This window comes from Furipterus horrens, unplaced genomic scaffold, assembly GCF_987537825.1.
Source record: "Furipterus horrens unplaced genomic scaffold, mFurHor1.1.pri manual_scaffold_6, whole genome shotgun sequence".
Taxonomy (NCBI): domain Eukaryota; kingdom Metazoa; phylum Chordata; class Mammalia; order Chiroptera; family Furipteridae; genus Furipterus; species Furipterus horrens.
Window position 1 is genome coordinate 183,881,329 of NW_028327176.1, and position 21,892 is coordinate 183,903,220.

The window sequence follows — 21,892 nt, forward strand, 5'->3', positions numbered from 1 at the left end:
TAACTTACTATTTAAGTATAATTTTTAAACATCAGAAAGCAGTGTCATCTTATGTAAATTTAGCCCAAAGTGCAGCAGCTGAGAGCGTGAAATCTGCCTACACGTGTCAGCAGGAGACTGGGAAAGGACAAGTAAAAAATGTCTCATCCCAAAAGCATTTTGGAGGTGGCCAGGAGGACAGCATTCAGTGCGTTCGCTGAGGAAATGACGAGAAGGAAATTGTTTCGTGTCTCGGGAACCATGTGGAATTCCAAGATAAGAAAAACAGTTGCTAATTTGAGTATAAAAGCAGGAAACATGATACACTTGTTTCCTTTTATGCAAACACTGTATATGAGGGGTTGTGTGAAAATTATTTTTCTCCTGCTGAACCACAAAGACATAGAATCAAAGTGCTTCTTTTGGACATACTGGCTTTTCTTTCCCTCGTGTTTTCTTTTCTCTCTTCTCTTTCTTGTGGATATTATGGCTAATAACACAACAAGTTTAGGGAGTCCGTGGCCAGAAAACTTTTGGGGTAAGCTATTTTCTTTTCCTGTTTTTAATTGAAAATTAGATTGCAGAAAAGGTGCTGAATTATTTGTTAAAACATTGGAATCTGAGACATTTTGTTTACTGTAAACTGATTGTTTTCATGGCTTGATTATAAGAGATATAAGTGTCTTTAAATTGGGCTATGAAGACACTTAAGAAGAATCTATGCAACAGGTATAACTTTGGCTGGTGATACAAAATATAATTAGAAAGTAATAAGAATAAAAATGAGGAACAAAGCAATAGTAATTGCTCTTTGGAAGATGATAATGTGGATTTTGTTAGAAAATGAAGTTTTATTTGTTTGAAAATTATGGATTATGTATTTTATTTAGTGACACCAAGAATTTCTGTAGAGGTTATTTTAACACCCATTGTCAATGCTATGCTTTTTAATTCCCAAAATGAGTCTAGATATTAAATCTGTGTTTAAGGAGTGTGATAACACAGATAAAATAAGAAATCATATTATGAAATTAAAGGGAAAGACTGAAATAGAAAAAGTTAAATGGAAATAAGATCACACCTAACATTACAAAGGAAGCTTATCACAGGAGAAAAAGGCACAACACAAAAGGACTTTTCGTGTTCAGACACAGCTACTGGGCAAATATCAGCAGTAGGGCAGAGGTCAAAATGACAAGTCATTCTCTGTGTGAGGTACAGGGAAGGACTAAAATTAAAATTGACATGTACTCCTGGGTTCAGGGGAATTTTTCAAATACTGTAAAGGGGGCAAGTTGAGTTACATCCAGAAAAAAAGAAGTTTAAAAGAGAAAATGGAATTAATTCATGGAGAGATCGATGATTTATTATTCCAGAACAAGTCTTAATTGTCTCAGAATTATTTCAGACTTTCTGTTGTGACTCAAGAGGCCATGTTGGAAACAATGAGGTGAAAAGCGAGCTGCTGTGGCTCACTGTCCCTAGCAGTCACTTCCAGTTGTGCACCATGACAGACATTTGCATGAAAGGAATTAATTACTTCTTTTCTACCATCAAGCATTTACATTTGCTTCATGTTTGTAAAGGAGAGATAATAGGGAACATACTAATATAATTTATATAAGCAAATTAGAAAGAAGAAAATAAATTATATTTGCATATCTAAATATGTCTTGGTAAATCTAGGTAGACACCACTGGAAAATAAGCCTTTGAATTGTAGATGTCTAATTATGCACATTTGCTACAATACTGCTTGGTGTCCTCATTTACAGAGAAAGTGAATGTTTGAAGCATGTGCTGAAAAACAGTCAGAGTGTGTTTACACTGAATTCTTCATTATAAAAATAAGTAGCTATATAAATGTATTCAAAAATAAAGTCACTCTTACTACTAAGGTTAATTGTAAAAGCTAAATCTGCTTTTTTTCCCCTGACAATTAAAAGTTAAAGTTCAGGTTCACTTAAGGAAAATAAATAATTATTCACTGACCAAAACATGGATGATAATCATAAAATAAACTTGAATCTGTAAGAGCAAATGTTTACTTGGAGTCTACTAGCCAAGCCTAAAAAAAGATAGGTATTTTTTAAAATATAGAAATCTGTGCTTGAGAAGGAGTTCAAACTTACTGTTCCAAAGATAGTTCACGGTGTTTCTTTGTCTTAGTATGTGAATACAATGGAAAATAGATAAAAATAATGAAAACCAATAAGTGTTACCTTGATAAGCATTAACAAAACTAGAGCAAATATGTTGAGCAGATATAATGTTTTGGGGAAAATATATAAAAGATTACATTTTCTACGAAGTAAAATATATTAAGTGTAAGATGCAAAAATATAAATGTGAATATATAAAAATAAACATTTCCTAAAACAAAAATGTCTATCTTTTTAATTTTCTTTCTTATACATACTTAAATTGATATCTGTTATGATCACTGACTCCACAACTTATTATTTTGAAAATTTTGTAAAACATTGCACAAGGTATTGTCTATATGGCTTCCAAAATCACTTTGAATTTAGAGGAGTAAAGAAAGCCTAGCTTAGAAAAACAAAACTTGTGCATTAATCATATCAATTTCTGAGACTTAACCCATTTCAGTGGCATAACAGTTTTCTTCACAAATATAATTTTCCTGGTTTACTTTACTGAGTGCTAAAAGATAAGGTAATGAAAACAGGTCATTACCAGTCACGACAGCTTGTATGGTAATCACTACCAAAAACTCACTAAACGTTGTCTAAGTATGACAGTAATTACAGTGAGGTGGCCAACAAAAGCAGCCAGAGAGTGAGAGGACAACTGAAGACAGCACCTGGCATTTCTCACCTTTGCTTAACTAAAACGAATGCTACCAACATTGCCCACGGAGGCAGAGAGAAACAACCTGGGGACGTGTGCTGCACCCTCTGTAATGAAATAGTAGAGAAGTGCCCTTGAACTTGGCTATCCCCTTGGTACTTAAGAGTCCTGAAGAAGACATGCTTTTGGTTATATGCCCTGCTTTGCCACGTGGCTTTTCTCTCTCGTGTATGTGGCGAGCATCATTGGTTCAGAAGCGTGCATTTATCCACCTCAATGCGCCCTCTCCCAAACTGCAATGTCTGTCCTCAAGAAGATTACCTCTTGGAGTGGATTGTGTGTCCATGACATATGCGAATAAATGCTTTTATTGTTTGAAATAGTACAAGATAATATATAGTAAAATGGCAATGATTGATAATAGTTATATGAGTTTTAAAAAATATGGCAGAAATCATCCCTAAATGAGTTTTAGAAGAAAAGAGACTTTACCTGTTCCTAGAAGGTTAGATAAGATTCAAAGAGGGATATGATTCCAGGAAGGACTTTTTAGTCATTCATTTTTTTTCTTCATTTGCTGATTAATTCATTCATTTCTGTATTTATCTAACCAGTTCATTAGTTTACTCAGACGCATTGACTTACCACCCAATAAACAACAGGCAATGCATTAGGTATTAGGACAGAAGTAGGCAAAGCTGAACAATTTAAGGGGGTTCAGGAGCAATGTCATCAGCAAACACGCACAAGTGAGTACACACAAGCCAAGTCTGTGGAGAAGTGAATGGCTTGAGGCAGATCTGGGTGAGGTTGAGGTCAGTGCAAAAGTTTGACCTAGTTTAACACATCCTCAATGTCATGAACTCAAGTCTCTCCACTTTCCTCTTCCCTAAGGCTTTTCTCTAAAGTTACTATCACATGTAAGGAGTGGGTTTTCAGGGGCCCAACTCAAAGGCTGGAGTGTTTCCAGAGTCTGTCTACCTAGGCAGCCCTGAACCGCCATTTTTTTTTCCCAGCCTACTGAGATGGCACGAAATTCTACGGATGTTTTGCCTCTCTTTAAATTTGCTCCATTAGAGGGGAGGGGGTTGCAGGGCTTGGTGAAAAAAAAAACCTTATAAACGCAGACAATAGTATGGTGATTACCAGAGGGGAAGGGGGCTGAGGAGGGGGGGAGAAGAGAATACAGTGGGGATAAGTGGTGATGGAAGAGGATTTATCTGAGGTGGTGAACACTCAACACAATACATAGATGATGCATTACAGAACTGTTTAGCTGTAACCTATATAATTTTATTAACCAATGTCACCCCAATAAATTCGATTATAAATATTTTTTCTCATTTTGATAGGTCTCTTCTGACTTCAGATTTTGAAAAATATTTTTAAACCGTATTTTATAACTGTTATCTGTGGTTTGATACAAATTAGTTCATCATAAACAGGAAGAGTAGGGCTACCCCTTTCCTATTTAACTTACCTAGTATTCTAACAGTATTATTGAATAATAATGTTCAGAATATTGCTTATGACTTATACCTTTGGTCAAAACTATAATACCTGAAATCTCTCAGTCTTTTGCTCATTTGTTTTTCACACCCATACTAGAAGACATCTCAAATACCATTTCTTCCAGGGAGTTTTTTCTAACAATTCTGGAAATAAGTTATTTTATCTTATAAACGCAATGACACTTATGGCCCGTGATGCTCATGCATGTCATTTACTTTTATTTAAAGAGTATAACTTAATCAGTCTAGTTTCCACTAATCTGAAAAGAAAAAAAATCAACAGTGCCAATAAAGCTTCAGAGATGAGCAAGATAAAATTTTAAATTGGGTTGTGAGAGCAGGCCTCAATGAGAAGTTGACATATGAGCTAAAATGAAAATTAACTATGCAGAGAACTGAGAAGACTCTTCAGGAGCAAGTTACAAGCAGTGCAAGATTTTAAGTCAAGAGTGTGTCTGGTGGGAAAGAGGGCAGTATGGATGAAGCTGAATGAGCCAGAAGAACAGTAGAGATGAAAACAGCTAATTAGATACAGATGAAGTTGGAACTTGTGTCTGCAGAAGGCCATTTTTAGGAGTTTGTTTTTACTTGAGAAATGGAGGGTTTAGAACAGAGGAACAATGTGATTTGACTTACATTTTCAAAGGTCCACTCTGCCTTCTATTGAGAATAGAGTGTAGTTGGGGAGAATAGGGCAAGAATAGGGGTAGGAAGACCAGATAGAAGGCCATTGCAATGTTACAGGTCAGAAATGGTGGTTGCTTGGACCAGGAGGTGGCAAAGTATCAATAAGAAGTTGAATTCTGAATACAGAGGTATTATGAAAACAAACCAAATAGGATTTTCTGGCATCTAATATGCACATAGAAAGCACTTACTCTGTTGAAATCATTGTAATTAATTGAGTTTTCTGTGACATAAATATTATTCTCTCTGAAAAACTTTTGCCAGCATTTTATTGCTTGAATCCTTCTTCTTTGTACTTGATGGTACCTTGATGGTACTCGATAGCTTGCTTTGTTAATAGCTAAGTTTATGATTCTTATAATTTCAGAGGATTTTGTAACTAGATCAATGTATTCCTTTGTTAAAGACAAGACCACTTTTCAGATATTGGAAAGTTCAACTCAAGACCACTAGATGGTAGCCTCTACTAAATTTCCATACCAGTGGTCAACAGTTGAAGTATTTGATTAGGTTTACTAACAACCAGATTCAGTATTAGAATGTTACAATTGGAAGGCACTATAGTGACTCTTATTATAAGGCCAAAATGGGTAAGTTAATTTGGGTAAGTTATATAACTATTATAAAAATAGTTATTCATTGAGGACTCATGGGCCAGCCCCTTGCTGGTTGTATAGAAAGACACTACAAATTAGGATAACAATACCTAATTCATATTCCATACCTTACTAATTTTAGAATTTTTTTTTTTTGCCTTCAAAGGGATTTCTGCATTTTTAAATTAATTATTTGGTCTCATTATTTGCATTATAATCATATAAAGTAAAATTATGGCTCATTTTTCTTCCCCTAAGATTGTTGAGAAATAAAAAAGTAAACTTCCCTCAGAAAAGGAATATCTGAGCTAACGTATTTTTCATGTATGTTTCCTTTTATAATAGGGTTTTAAAAAAATCTTCCAGAATTTATTGTCAGAAGTCTGCCAGAATTGAATTAAATTTTTATAATCTTAAAGCTGTATGGCTAGTAGATGGGGTTTTTATTATTATTATGGTTTTTTTTTCTGGATTCTACAGTTTGGCCAGAAAAATCATTCATTTTAAACCAAAAGAATCCTTATGAGAGACCACTCTGGGACAGGCTGTTACAGTGACTCCTGATATTTCTTTCTTTTTGCTTTTCTGCATTTCACACTTGTTCTTACAGTTTGTATTTACGGAGCTTAGCAAGATAGTTTAGCTATTTCAACAAGTCTTAGTCTTAAGTCATTATTACCATTTGTAAGTATTAAAATTCTGCATATATTACAAGGACATAAGAATTAATGAAATAATTTCTAAAATAGATATTTGACAGTTTTTATGGGAGAGGAAGCTATTTTCATGGCATATGCACTCAACTGAACAACAAAACTTAGGTGTATCCATATCCAAGACAGCATGTTTTTTTCTATGTCATTTGTATAATTTTTGTAGTTCCACTTTATTGTATTTTATATTCCTTCAAAATCTGAATCATTTATATATATATATATATGTATATATATATAATTGCAATGTACCTTTAAAAGTCATTATTTAATTCTCTTCAGATATGTATATAACCATATATAGTCTTTTATTTATAATAATAATACATTTTGAATCATAATTATCTACTCTCCCTACTTGCCATTCCCCAAAATTTTGGGCACAGACTCATTTAAAATAGATATATTGCTAAATTTCTCTTGTGGGGATGTTATTCTAGTTTTAATGCCATGAAAAATAATCTTTTCACAAACAAAACTGAAATTTGTCACTTAAGAAGATTGTGGTGGTTGAAAATATTCTTTAACAACTCATACAGTGGAGTTTGTATATAACCTTTGTTTTCATATATCAGAACAATAATATATTTTGGAAATCAAAGTCACCTGGCATATAAATATATTTCTCACTTCACATAATTTTGCTTTTCTTTGCTAATTATCTCAATCACTTCAATAAAAAGAAATTATTTGTCCTTGATTTTATATATTTAAAGTTTTTAATTGTTTGTTTATTGATTCCTTTCTTTTTTTTAATTTTAATTTTTATTTTTTGGTTTTTCAATTACAGTTGTCCCCTTTTCTCCCAATTTCTCTCATTTTTAATTTTTTTATTGAAAATGAACTTGATGCTATTTTTTGTGATAGATAAACTATTACAAACATTTTATTTGTCAGACGAGACAATGGTAGAGAGGCTGAAAGGGTAGATGCATTGAGTCATGTACAGGGACTCCTGTAACCTTCAGTTGCTTTTACTGGGCAACTGAACCTGTTTCAAGGTCTTAGTTTTATCTCCATTTAAGTGAAAGAAAGTGAGTATATTTCTTTGCCCTCATCTATTATACCTACTTATATCCTGATATATTTAGGATCTTCAATCAGACCCTAGTGGTTACATAAGCTTATATACAAAAGCAAAATATTTATTTTATGAACTTGAGTATTTGTCTTCTTGTTTTATGTCATACATGAGTGACAGCAATAGTTCCCTGACAAGTGTTAGTTGTCAATATTCAGTTATTAAAATAATTGTGTTAGTTCTACCACATAAGCCTTGGACTCTTTCAGTAGCAATAAAATGAAAAATTTGAGCACAAGGCATTTTTAAAAGTTTGTTTTAACTGAAGTTCCATATTTCTGTTTCTATATTTGAAGTTGTTAATATTCAAAATTTTCTAATGGAGGTTGTTGATTCGGGGAAATATATCTATAGAATACATAGTATTGATTTACCATAACTTTCCCAAGTATTTTTGTTCATAACAGGCTATCAAATCTGGTATCCACCTGTGCCTATCCATGCCAGAATCCTGGGGGTCATTCTAGAATCCTCCTTCCCTCAGTATCGCAAAGGATGGTGTTTTTATTGGTTGACTTTTATTTTTAGAAGGCGAAGGTGAGAGAGGAATTGTGTGTCCTTTCATTGTTTTTAATTTTCTTTCATTTTAAAGGATCCTAAAACTTCCCCTTACTCTTTCTTTTCTCCTTTTCTTTGTTTTTTAAAACAGCTATATCAAGATATAATTCACCCACAAAAGATACCTTTAAGTGGTTTTTGTTGTCGTCCCAGAGTTGTGTGACCATCAGCACAATCTAATCTGAAAACATTATGTCCTTCAGAAAGAAACCTGTTCCCAGAGCAGTCACTTCCATTCCCTACCATTTCACCCCCCAGCCCTCGCAATCACTAATTTACTTTCTATCTCCACATTTGGTCTGTCCTAGGCATTTTATGTAAATGAGTCATACGAGATATGACCTTTTGGCGATCTTTCCAAGACTGCCTCTTTACATTCCTGTATGAAGTAGAAAGTTTCTTTCCTAAAACATAGTCATTACAGAAGTGCCTTTCCCCTCCATGAAGGCTTGCAGTGGAAGCATGACAGATAATTTATTGGTATCTGCATTGTTTTTCACTGTTCATTTTCTAGGTAACTTGAAGTTGAATGTCCATTGTCTTCTAATTAGGCTGAAGGCATGGGTTTTGTATGGTTTTATTTGTTCATTTTGCTGTTTTATAATTTTTTTTTTTTTTTTTTGGAGGAAATGTTGGGAAATTCTGATTTACGTTGCTGCCATTGTCCTAGAAACCCTGAATTCTTATACCTTCTTTTTTAGGTTCCAAATATTTGGGGCACTAATAGTTAGAAGTTAATTTGGAATTTTACTATATTACTAGTAAGCCAATTTTAGGTTCTAGCTTTATTTATTTGCTTTTTTCAGATAGGGCCTAACTCAGCGAAATTCTTATCTCAAGAGATTGCATTTTAAGGCCATGACTTAAAATATTATTTTTGTGACACATATTGTGGAAGAACAATACTGGATCTAAAAGATTTTGCCTAAATCATTTTCTAATTTAAAAGTCATCTTCTTATTATAAAAAATTATTGTTTAGATTTAATATAACCCATTGTCTTAGAGGATTTTTATATTTGTGAATGTAGGACATTACAGAAATAATTTCCAGTCCATGGACCTCTCAATACAGAATCCTTAGATAAGCAATGAGAGACAATAACTCACTCCTCTATTTACCAGTAACTACTGTAATTTTTGTTAATGAAATGTAGGCGTCTCTATACAAGAGGCGATACTTGAAATGAAGCTTGAAGACTGAGTTCTCCTGACAGAAATATAAAAGCTGTATCCAGATATAAGGAAAAAGACATGGAAAAGCACAGAGTTTAAGAGAGAATGGCAGGCTTATGGGTTCTATCATGGGGTAGAGAGTGGGAAATGTGGTGAGTGCTAAGGTAGGATGGGTCTTTTAATTTCCGGGGTGTCTTTTCATTCCGAGCAGGCTCTGTTACCCAGAATCTGTTTTCATTCCCAGACAGAAGCAATACGGTAGAATTTCTATTTTTGGTAAGGTTTTCTGCCCTTCTCCATTTCCCACCAGAATAGGAAATCTGGACAAATACAAGTTCTGTGAGCTGAAGGATATTGCTATATAGTAGAGATTCTATGGAAATTCCAGGGACAGGAACTTTATTATCAAAAAAAGGACATGATGGCAGCATGGACTAGAACTTGGGCATAGGTCATGTCATCAGTGACTCATAGATGTAAGCGACAGTCCAGAATTTCAGGAAGTATACTATAAATCAGTCAGCCTACCAGGTGGTTCTAGCCCAGTACTTTCTGTCTCAGGATGAGCACAGGAAATGAGACATCATGAAGCCTGCAAGTGGGAAACATCACCGGGGTGGTTGAAAGCAGAGGAAAGGGCAAAATAAGTATGATTATAAAATCCTTTATCAATTTTTGGCACATTACTTAACTACTGTAACTCAAATGGAAAAAAATCTTTGAACTATATTTGCAACACTATACAATTTTTTGTGAGCTAAAGAACGGCCTTTTAAAAAAAAAATGACAGAGTGAGAATTGATTGTGGGAGTGAGGGTTGGGCAAGGCAGGGGAGAGCAATGGAGGAAAATTGGGACAACTGTAATAGGACAATTTTTTTTAATTATAAATAAATAAATAAGACTACTCTTACTACTTATTTTTTAAAGATAATAAAATAACATAAGCAACATGGAATGATACAGCTAAAATGTTATTTTATACCCTTTTGTTTAAATAAACTAGAAACAGAATAGCTTTCAATTATTCATATCCCACCTAGGATCATTTTCTATTTCTCTGATTCAAGATCTGTTTAATCATATCTACCATTCCATAATTACTGCTTGTACTCTGCCCTGCGTTTTTAGTTGAACCCCTATTTTCAAATCCAATTACTGAGTTGTTTCTTTGCGTGTTTGTTTCAGAGGATCTTATAACGTCCTTCACAGTGTCCATGGCAATTGGGCTCGTAATTGGAGGATTTATCTGGGCTCTGTTTGTTTGTCTGTCTCGACGAAGAGCCAGTGCCCGCATCTCCCACTGGAGTTCAAGTCGGCGGTCCAGGTCTTCTTACAACCACGGCCTCAACAGGACTGGATTTTACCGCCACAGCGGCTATGAACGTCGCAGCAACCTCAGCCTGGCCAGTCTCACCTTCCAGAGACAAGCTTCCCTGGAGCTAGGAAATTCCTTTCCCAGGAAATCAAGCTTCAGGGCTTCGACTTTCCATCCATTTCTGCAAAGTCCCCCCCTTCCCGTGGAAACGGACAGTCATGTGATGACTCTCCCTTCCTCCAGTACCTCTCCCATCATCGGCACGTCCCGCGGCCTGAGCCGGCCTGAGTCCTGCTGGTCTGGCAGCAGCCTCCCAGTGGGCCTTTCCCCACCGCCCCCGCCGACCTATGAGTCCATCATAAAGGCCTTCCCAGATTTCTGAGGAGCGTGTCTTTGTGGGGAGTCTGTCTTTTTCTCTCCTTGTCTTTTCGTGAAAGAAAATCATAGACTGAACAGAATTTTGAGGATGCAGCCCAAATAACCAAGGAGTTCCCAAACTGAAGGATGCTCATGCAACTTGGACATTAAAGATACAAGTATTTTTCCAAATAGTTATATATTTATGTATTCTGTTTTCAATGTGAGGATTATTAAAGGCAGTGATTCTTATCTAAGAATCAGCAGTACTACAGTATATATTTTAAACTAAAATAAAAACAAGATACTTGTGGTTTTAATTCCCATTCACTGTCCAATGTGATTACATAGGGAAAAAAATTACTGTCAACTTAAAATTTTTGTCTAGCCTAAGGAATTAATTTTACTTTAAATGACAATGAAACATTTTATAAACTTAGATTTTTAATGAATTATACGGACACAAAATGACAGAACATAGAAGATTCTAAAGTGCCTTGACTGCACTCATTTGTGGAAAGTATGGGAATCAAGCAAAGGAAGCTGAACTCTGTGGGTATTACAGGCTCCTTTGATTTTGACACTTATTTTTGTGCTTTTCCTAAGAATAGTTAACTATGTTATTGAGGCTGAATCTTTAGATTTACTCACATGGTAATTTAACTTTCTTCACTGTTGTAGTTATGTTTTTAGAAAAGCAACAACCACAGATTTAATTCATTTAACCTAAAAACAAACTTTAACACCGAGCTTACATTTTTCTTAAGGGATAAATTTTATTTCTTAGATTTAAAAATTGGGAAGGCTCTTTATCTAGGGACCTTCTCCTGTAACTTCACAAATAAATAGGGGTCAGTGGGGACAAAGTCGGTCACTGAAATAGATATTACAACCATGAAGAATTCTCTTTCCTGGATTAACTCATCACGCATTATTCCTCGTTTGTATCTCTGTGAATTTCAACCTCTGATTCTGTGAAGAGTTTTTTTATACATGGATTCAATCATGTCCCAGGTCATTGGCGCAGACAGTTATTTCGAGTTCACTCCCACAGATGGCCACCCTCTTAAAGAAAGGTACAGCCCCAAATGTGGGTACCAGAGAGCTTCAGTGGCCAGATGGCTGTGGCTGCCTTTTTTCATTTAAGGACATGAGTTCAATGGCTAATCCCTCAAAAGGCCTGTGCTTTATTTCTTACACAGTGAATATTTAGCTTATGTCGCTGTTTGTTTTTTTCTATGAACATTGGGATTTTCGGTGAAGAAAAATGTACTCTCATTTTAGTTTCTGCAATGCAGTGGTCCCAGCTAACAGTGTCTAAATAAGGCTCAAAATTGTCATAATTTTTATAAAATAAGATATTTTGTGTTGCATTTTTCATTATTTTTATTTAGCTTGTATTTTTTATTTTTCCTTAAGGACAATTATTCTTAATGACATCTATAGACAGATGCTCTCTAATGTAATATACCAGAAAGAAAGAGAGAAAGAAAGGAAAAGGAAGAGCAAGCTCACAGGAAAACCAATTTGTTTTCAGTTCCTTTTGAACAAATTTAGCAATCGTCACAGAGCCAGGTAACAAAGCTATCTTGTTTGTATGTTGTTCTTAATGTTTAACATGAGAAGTAAGCGAAGTTGTGGTTTTTATCTAAATTTTATGTTGGGAATAAAAACTGTTTAGTATCTCTCATATTAGAAAATGAAAGAAATCCTCTGGTGTATTTAACCATCAGGAAGAATTGTCTCCTTCCTCCCTGAGTTATGAAACAATCAAAACGAGTGTCTTGTAAATACTGTGCAATGTATGAAATGTGAAATTAAAGCAAAATCTGGAGACTTTTTAGTTGTATTTTTTATTTGAAAAGTGTAATGATTATGAAATAAAATTAAACTAATGTTAATTTTGATTCACAGGTTATTTATTGAATAACTTGTAAATATCTCCTTTTACTCTGGCATTTTAACCCAATGTAAACCATTCTGTATTCCATTCTGTATTCTGTGTCATCTGTATTGATGACACAAACATAATTTTATATAAAAATGTATAAGTGGAAGAGGATGTTTCAATGAATTAATGCAGATAAAAAATAAGTTATTCATTTAAAAACATTGATTTAGATTCTTGCCTCACTAGATAAATAATTTTAGAGTTACCTAAGTGAATATTTTAGAGCATAACTTTTTTACTAAGATATAACTGACGTATAGAATTATATTAGTTTTAGGTGGACAACAACAATAACACAAAGTCAGGCTTGATAGGTAAGCCCTAGCTTAGCTAAGAGCAGAGAGCAGGGAGGCTCACATTTGAACTGTATTATTGGCTGCAGTGAGGACAGGAGGCACTGTGACTGGCAGCTGGTAAGTAACAAATGGCCGAAGGGTATGGGAATCTCAGAGTGAAGGTGCGCGGAGCGTTATGGGAGTGGCCTAAGATGTTTGTTCAAAGGCGAGGAACAAATGAAGATTTAATATTGACAAAATGCATGACAAAGAATTAATGATCTTTACATGAAACATTTGTATGCAATGGGAAAAATCATTACAAGAGAGAAATTAGGAAATTCATTCATGAAAGTAGGCATTTAAAAAATCTGAAGTAGAAAAGAGAACTCTATCCACACTGAAAGGAAGGCAAACTAAAAGCTCCTATTAAGAATCTATGAAGAATAGCAACCAGATAGAGTAGACTTCTGATAAGACTGACAAGGGACACCAAGAACAACTTGCACTTCCTGGCATGGGGACGCAGTGCGATACTGTAGCCAATCAGTTCAATGGAGAAAACTTTAATAGCTGATGTGAATACCAAGTCTGTAGACACAAGCACTGGAGACATGAATGGGCTGCTGGAAGGATCAAACCCATCCTACTTCAGTCACCAATCAACAGGTTTGAGAGCTCAAAGAAAAGTTACTCTGCCCAGCAATGCCATTTTTCTCCTCTAACAAGTTTTCTGCCAGAGATTGTTGAAGTTCAAAGACAAGCATTTTTTATACCTTCAGAGAAATATATATAGAATGTTTTCTACTACAAAACATCTTTCTTGGATGTCGATGATCTGATAGATGGAGCGGGATTAGTAGGAAGTCCTCTTGGCCCATTTGGGATTTTTCCTAACACATTCATGTCTTCAAACAATCAGGAACAAACTTTCTCAAATAAAAAAATTAAAACAGCCCTAGCAACATCTAAATGTAAAATGTGGGTTTTGGGGAAACTAATTCTAGCTGTTATAAAATTTCATATTATAACTCATTTTTTCAGGTGCCTGACGATTATTAAACCAAAGCCTCCATTGAATGGACCGCATAGAAAACAACTCCCTATCCTCAAAGCTATACCCAGTTATAGCTTCGTCAGACTAAGATTGTACGTTTGACTTACTGGTTTTCCAGTCATTTCATGACTGATGAGATGATCTGGGATTTAAACTTACAGCCAGAGGGAGCTGAGTGCAGATTTAAGGTGCTCACTGTACTCCTAGCAAAGTCAAACAAAATCTCTGAACTCCAACATTGGTCATATTCGGTAAATGCTCATATACAAAAGTCTGGTGATCTACATGAAGCAGGGGTCAAACAGGAATTATAAATTATAAAACAGGAGCTAGAACCAGAGGTCATGTCGAAATAAAAAGAGAAATGGTACCATCAAGAAACAAAGTGGGAGGAGAGAAAGAAAAACAATTATTGGAGTAGGAAGACAGAAAGAGAATCCTCTGTTTTTCCCACAGCTATCTAGTTCTCCGATTTATTTTTCTGTTCTTTCTGATTAATTTTTGTGCTCCTGAATTTCACTTGTAGGAGAGAAGTATTTGTTTGGCTTGGCCAATACATATTTCTATTTTTTTTACCTAACATTTTAATTTTCTTAGGGGAACAATTCTTCCATGTGTCACGTCTTATTGTAACTCTCAAAGTTCCTTCCTGTCTCTCTCTCTTCCTTTCTGCTCATCAAAATGGAGAAAATTTCACCTTTAAATCAATACTCTACACTGTGCTTTCAATCCCATTCTTCTTTTGCCTTCTTAATTATTTTACTGCTTCAAATATACCTTCTCTCTCGTATTATCACTACTTCTGTCTTAAGTGAGGGCCCTTGAAAAGAGATTCTAAAATGGTGATTTGTGTGTAGAAAAAAATTGATGGGGGTGGGGAGCTCTTAGCAATGAATATCTGTGAATGAGTGAGGGAACAAGATTGGGCAGAAGGGAAGGTTAAATTGAGTGGCATTTCCAAAGGAGGCATCAGCCAATCCTATAGAGCAGCGGTTCTCAACCTGTGGGTCGCGACCCCTTTGGGGGTTGAACAACCCTTTCATAGGGGTCGCCTAAGACCATCGGAAAACACATATATAATTACATATTATAGTTGTGATTAATCACTATGCTTTAATTATGTTCAATTTTTAACAAGGAAAATACATCCTGCATATCAGATATTTACATTACGGTTCATAGCAGTAGCAAAATTACACTTACGAAGTAGCAACAAAAATAATTTTATGGTTGGGGGCTCACCACAACATGAGGAACTGCATTAAAGGGTCGCAGCATTAGGAGGGTTGAGAACCACTGCTATAGAGAGAGCTACAATGGCCCTTCAGAGTTGTCCCTGATTGAAGCAAAGGACCAGATAGTGGTTAGGGTTAGGGTAAAGTTAGGGCTGAGTGACTTCTGAATGAGGTGATATAAAAACATACCCTGTGAACAGGGCTTTTAGGGAGCAGCCAGTCAGGTCAAATAATGACTACTTCCTGGGCATGGTGGCTTTTTTAGAAGTTCTAAAGTGACAAAGACTCTCTCTTTGACCAAGCTCTTCTCTGGCTCCCTTGAACTCTCTTCTCAAATAGGCCTTGAGTTTTAAGGCTCCATGTTCCCCTCTGTGTTGTCCAATTGTAGCAAGCATCCTGCTGAGTTCAACCATAATACTCCATCCTTTTTATCTGATCCCTTGATATCTAATCAAGTTTCTTATTCTCCACCATCTTCCCATGTGGTTTCTGATCACCCTGACCTGTCTTTGGTGAGAATCCTATTAGGCCAATTCAGTCAGAATCCCCTTTCACTCCTGATGTTTCCTCTTATTGTCCCTGTATTGATCTCCACCCTCCTCCTTAGCTAGAAATACTCGTTTTTCCTTACTGTATTCAGAATTGAACCCTACACTAAGGTCTTTTTCCCATACTGCAATTGTTTTTCTCAATAAAGTATTTTTTACTTCCCTAATTACTGTCCAGCTGTTTTTTTTTTGTTTGTTTTTTTTCTCAAAAACACCCATTTCGACTTCCCCAGTGACGGTCATGCTGCTGGTTTTCACAGATACTGCATTTGCAAGGCTGCTGATGTTCAAGGCTACCATGGAGCTGCCAAGAAGGAGCTGAGAATAGGCAAGTTAAAATGCCACATGGCCCACTGTCTTACCATGATTCAGTTGTTTTTCTTAAACAAATGTACCCTGGATTGTTGCAAGTCTTTGGGTAATTTCCAGAGTACTGAAAATGCTTTTGTTTTTGTTTCTGTTTTTGTTTTTTGGGGTTTTTTTGCCAGTGTTCTCATTGTTTTTACGCAGGAGAAAATTTTCAGAGGTCTTTATTCCATCACTCCTGTCAGGCTACTGCTCATTGACATCTTGGTATTTGGACAATCTCACTATAAAAATCTACTGGCATAAAGTACATAGTTCATAAAAATTAGAAACAGAGCCCAGCAGTTCTTCACCAGAATATTGTAGTGATCTCTCCTGGTTCTGCTTTTCTAGTGATATGAAATGACAGGCGGGAGTCAAGACTCCCTTTGGAAAGAGTTAACTGATTGTAATGGCATACCCTTCCTCAACCCTGCATTCATGTGAGAACAGAATGGGTCATGCCCACTAAGGGTTAAAAGCCTGCCACATTATATCTCAATTAAATAATCTGCATCATATATTCCAAGGCTTTCAATTCTCAAACTCCCCAAAATAAATTTTCTACTTCATTAAATCTATTTTTTTTTTTTTTTGGACAAGTGTAATTTATTGTTCAAATCCTTTCCAAAAAGGTCTTGAAGTGGAGAGATGTTCATGTGTAATAAACATCAAGATTAAATGTGATGTTTGGCATAATTTTAGTCCTTATTTAGACACTTCCATTCACCTGACTGGTAGAAATACGACATGGATCCTGTGTGTACTGTCTTATTTGTCCTCTGCCTTACCCCTAAGTACACACTTTCCCATAGTTTATTCCTCGCTGAAATTCTCTTTAGAGAATTTCCCACATGCTCTGACTTTTTTTTTTTTTTTTGAAAAAATAATCATTCCATTAGGTCAATTGTACCTGAAGTTATTTGCATAAGTGCCATGGGTCTGGCCTTTGATGTTATCTTCCTGAATGATCTCCAATGGCTCACTCAGACAAACTGTAGACACACCGTCTCACTGAATCTTGTACTATCTTTACCAAATCAAATCTGTAAAGTTCACTTGCAACTTAATGTATTGTTTTTGAGTCATATTGACATTTTGACTTCGTAAGTATAAACTGAAAACTGGATTTACTGAAAATTTGTTTTTAGAAACAACATTTGCCAGATCCCTGATCTACAGATGCTTTATAAAATTAGGCAATGCTTATGAGGTAATGCTGCTAAATTTTTTTTTAAAGAAATGTATCTCTAGTATTTCTAAAGAATATAAAAAAATAATAAGACTATGTTCAATAGGAACAGAAAATTATACAAAGACTGGAGTAAATTGTTAGCATTCACAGAGAATTCAATTTTTTAAAAGGAAGCAGATAATATAATCAAATGCTAAAAAAGTAAAAATGTTTAGCACTTTGAAAAAACTGGAGGAGAAGCTTTTCCTTATTTCACAGGTATAAATATTGTAAATAAGTAAGCTTTTGGGTACAGTGAGCCCATATTTTTAAAAATGCACATAATTTTAAATTAATAGAACCTTTGAATATTTCATGATAAATGAAATCTTATTTTATAGAAATATTGGAAGTTGAAATGTTTTTAGAGGATAATTTTTTATTAATGAGTTAAATTGTTCACAATTAACTCTTGCTACTGAATGGGATCATAATATGATACATTTCATCACTTCATTTTTACTAACCATTTAGATATATCCATGCACATTGGCATTTAGAAGTTAAAAAAATTGGCTAAATAGAGGTGAAGAGGAAATTTAAGTATGCTTACCTCATGCATTCTAAGGTCAAGGTGTTTTGACAGTTACAAAAAGTATTTTGCGGAGGGAAAAGATAACTGAGAAATTTGAAAGTAGACTAGGTATTAAATATTAAGAGAGTATTATGAATTTTGTTAGGTGTGAAAAAATGTTACTGTGATGATGTAAAACCAGGTGTTTACTTTTCAGAGATGAATACTAAAATATACTGCGGTGAGATATTTTAATTTCTGAAGGGAACAAAAAAGCAAGCATTTTGGCAAAGTTGTTTCTGAGAGGAGTCCAAGATGGCTGGTTTTAATGAGTTCAAGCTGCACTAGCCACCAAAAGATGACATTTCTCCAGTAATGTTCAGCCCCAGCACCAGTTCCTATTGGTCTTCTCCAGGGACATGTCCATGCATTTCCATGGTGTTCTGGCCAGCTCCGCATGGCTCAAGGACCAGCACACCAGCACCACCCTGGACAGTGCAGTCTACACCTGAATGCAGGCCTGGGGTGGGATTAGAGCATCAGTTGAAAATACAGGATTGAATCTGGCCAAGACGGAGGCCTACACAGACATGCTGAGTCTCCCTCCACAACTAAGATGGAATACAACTATCTCAAAACTAGAGACAACCAGAAGTTCCAGAAAATCAAGCTGCATGGAAGTCCAATAAACAAAGATATAAAGAAGAAATACTCACCCACACAGGTAGAAGGGGCGGAGCTGGGGCAGAGAGAATGCGGTGTGGTGGTGGCAGCGGCAGCAGCAGCAGCAGCATGCTGGCAGAAAGTGCAGTCACATGTTTTAAAAAGTAGGGAGGGACACCTGGGGAGCACTCCCAGCACCAGACCAGACCTCGAAGTTCACGGTTCCAGCACCAGGGAAAATAAAGCCTCATTGCTTCTGACTGTGCAAACCAGTGGGGGTTGGGGCAGAGGAATAAACTGCTGGTCTCTCAGCAGAGTCTGCTTGTTTAAAGGGCCCCCACAGTCCTAGGATGTCTGCAGACCCGCTAACTCTGGGAATGAGTGCCAGGGCAACAGCCAGAGAGGCGCCAGGTCCATACAGAAGTGGGAGAAGTGCCTGGAAAAGGGGCCAGTGCTAAGCAAGTGGCATTGTTCCCCCTCAGGCCCCTCCCCCCCACACAGCACCACAACGTGATGAAATGGGTCTCCCTATACTGATGAATACCTAAGGGTCCACCCCTTACAATGTAACAGGTGTGGCAGCTCTACCTAAGACACAGAGGCAAGCAAATACAGGAGCCTGTCAAAATGAGAAGACAGAAAAGTATGCCCCCAAACAGGGAACAGATCAAAGTTCCAGTGGGAGAACTAAGCAACGAGGAGAGAGCCAACCTAACAGATGAGGAGATAGTGATCCTAACAGATGTAGAGTTCAAAACACTGGTGATAAAGATGCTCACAAGCTTGACAGATATACTTAAGTATGTCAAATGCATAAGGGAAGAAGTGAAGGCTATGCTAAATGAAACGAAGGAAAATCCACACATAACCAATGGTGAAGGGAAGGAAACCAGGGTTCAAATCAATGATTTGGAACATAAGGAAGAAAAAAACAGTCAACCAGTACAGAATGAGGAAACAAGAATTTTAAAAAATGAGGAGAGGCTTAGGAACCTCTGGGACAACTTTAAACATGCCAGCATTCTAATCATAGCGGTACCAGAAAGAGAAGAGGAAGAGCAAGATATAGAAAGCTTACATGAAAAAATAATGAAGGAAAACTTCCCAAATTTGGCAATAGAAATAGACATATGAGTCCAGGAAACACAGAGAGTCCCAAATAAGCTATACCCAAGGAGGACACACCAAGACACATCATAATTGAAATGCCAAAGTTAAAGATAATGAGAGAATCTTACAGCAGCAAAAGAAATGCAGAGCGTTATCTACAAAGGGGTGCCTATAAGACTCTCAGTTGATTTCTCAAAAGAAACTTTGCAGGCAAGAAGGGACTGGCAAGAATTATTCAATGTGATGAAAAGCAAAGACCTACAACTGAGATTATTCTATCCAGAAAAGTTATCATTTAGAATGTAAGGGCAGATGAAGTGCTTCCCAAACAAGGTAAAGCTAAAGGAGTCCATCATCACCAAGCCATTATTATATAAATTGTCAAAGGGACTTATTTAAGAAAAAGAAGATCAAAATTATGAACATTAAAATGACAACAAACTCAAAACTATCAACAACTGAATCTAAAAAATAAAAACAAAATCCAACTAAGCAAACCAGAATAGGAACAGAATCATAGATATGGGATCATTTGGAGGGTTATCAACTGGAAGGGGGAAGGGGCAAAAATGGGGAAACGGTGCAGGGATCAAGAAGCATAATCGGTTGGTACAAAATAGAGGGAAGTTAAGAATAACATAAGAAAGGGTGAAGCCAAAGAACTTATATGCATGATCCATGGACTTGAACTAAGGGGGGGTGGGATTGGTGGAGGGAAGGGCGATACTGGGTAGAGGGGAGTAAATGGAAAAAAAATTGGGACAACTGTAACAACATAACCAATAAAATTACTAAAAAAAAAAAAAATACAGGATTCACCATGAATCAAGAATCTGTAGAGCTTGGTGAAAAACGTGAAGGAATTAAGAAAATAAAAACTCATAGACACAGGCAATAATAGTAGGGTGATTACCTGAGGGAAAGGGGGTGGGAAAAAATAGAAGAGGGTAAATGGGGGATAAATGGTGACAGACGAAGACTTGATTTTTGGTGAACACACAGCACCGTATACAGAGGGTGTCTTATAGAATAGTATAACTGGTACCCCTATAATTTTGTTAACCAATGTCACCCCAATAAATACAATGATTTTGCTTAACCTTGTAGAAACCCATGAAGCCCCTATCAGATGTGTCGAACAGTGTTCAGAAGTGAACGTAATGATCACTGGGAGTTGGGATCAGACAACTAAATTGTGGGTTCCCAGAACTCCTTGTAATGCTGGGACCTTGTCTCAGCCTGAAAAGGTACGGTATACCCTCTGGCTGCCTGGCAGGTCACAGTTTTAACACAAGAATTAGAAAACATGGGCCACTTGCAGCAGCACTGAGGATCCAGGCTGAAGTCGTAGACTGACTGTGTATGAGCATTTCCAAACAAGTAGGGTGTGTGTTAAGCTGTTCTGCAGGCCAGCTGGCACTTGAGTCTTTGGACCCAAGCCCAGAGGAACAGAAGAAGTATGTCTTCAGAAGGGAAATAAAGCAAAACAATAAGCAGATTTACCCAGTCAATGCATTTCCTTTCACAACATCCACAATGTATCTGCCGTAGGTGATCCTGATGGGTTTGTAACAAAAAAGTGACTGTACCAGTTCCATTGATAGCTCACCAACATCACATCACTTGCCTTCAGTAATGATGGCACTACATTGCAATAGTGTCATTGTATGTCTGTGAAATGGTGACATGAAATATCCTGAAAATGGTCTTTTCATTTGCCAAGTGGCAGATGCAGAAACAAAACTGAAGTCCATCATATCATCTCATGAAAGTGGATTCTCTATGAAAAGATTTATTTGTCTCCTACGAATGCATGCTTTTCCCCCTAAGGCCCGTGTTACAGTCACGGTGAACATGTTATTTGGTGTGCGTGCATCTCTCTTTTCTGTCTTACCAAAACTTGTCTATGTGCCCTTTCATCCTGACTTTGTGTAGAGTGAGGGGTCTTTGTGTCTTTTGTGTTTGTTATTTACTCTAAAATACTTTAGCAGGAGAAAATTGAAAGAAGCAAATATGGCAAAATATTAATCATTTTAAAATCTAGGTGATGGGTTTATGAGAGTTTATGATAGCATTTTCTTTTGTATATATTTGAAAGTTTCAATGATAACTTTTGGCATTTGAGATTTTGCAATCACCAGTGGAACAAGTGGATTAACAAAATAATTTTTATTAA

General features: G+C 36.2%; 1 protein-coding gene and 1 pseudogene across 1 annotated transcript; both read left to right on the forward strand.

Annotated features, from left to right (window-relative positions):
- Positions 1-414: 414 nt before the first annotated feature.
- Positions 415-10,867, forward strand: MYCT1 (MYC target 1). Its single transcript, XM_090280694.1, has 2 exons — positions 415-517; positions 10,298-10,867. Exons 1-2 carry the CDS (start codon positions 466-468, stop codon positions 10,807-10,809), a joined length of 564 nt encoding a protein of 187 aa, XP_090136820.1. The 5' UTR covers positions 415-465; the 3' UTR covers positions 10,810-10,867.
- Positions 10,868-18,258: 7,391 nt separating this feature from the next.
- LOC150007970 (mitotic checkpoint protein BUB3 pseudogene) lies at positions 18,259-21,651 on the forward strand (annotated as a pseudogene).
- Positions 21,652-21,892: the final 241 nt, after the last annotated feature.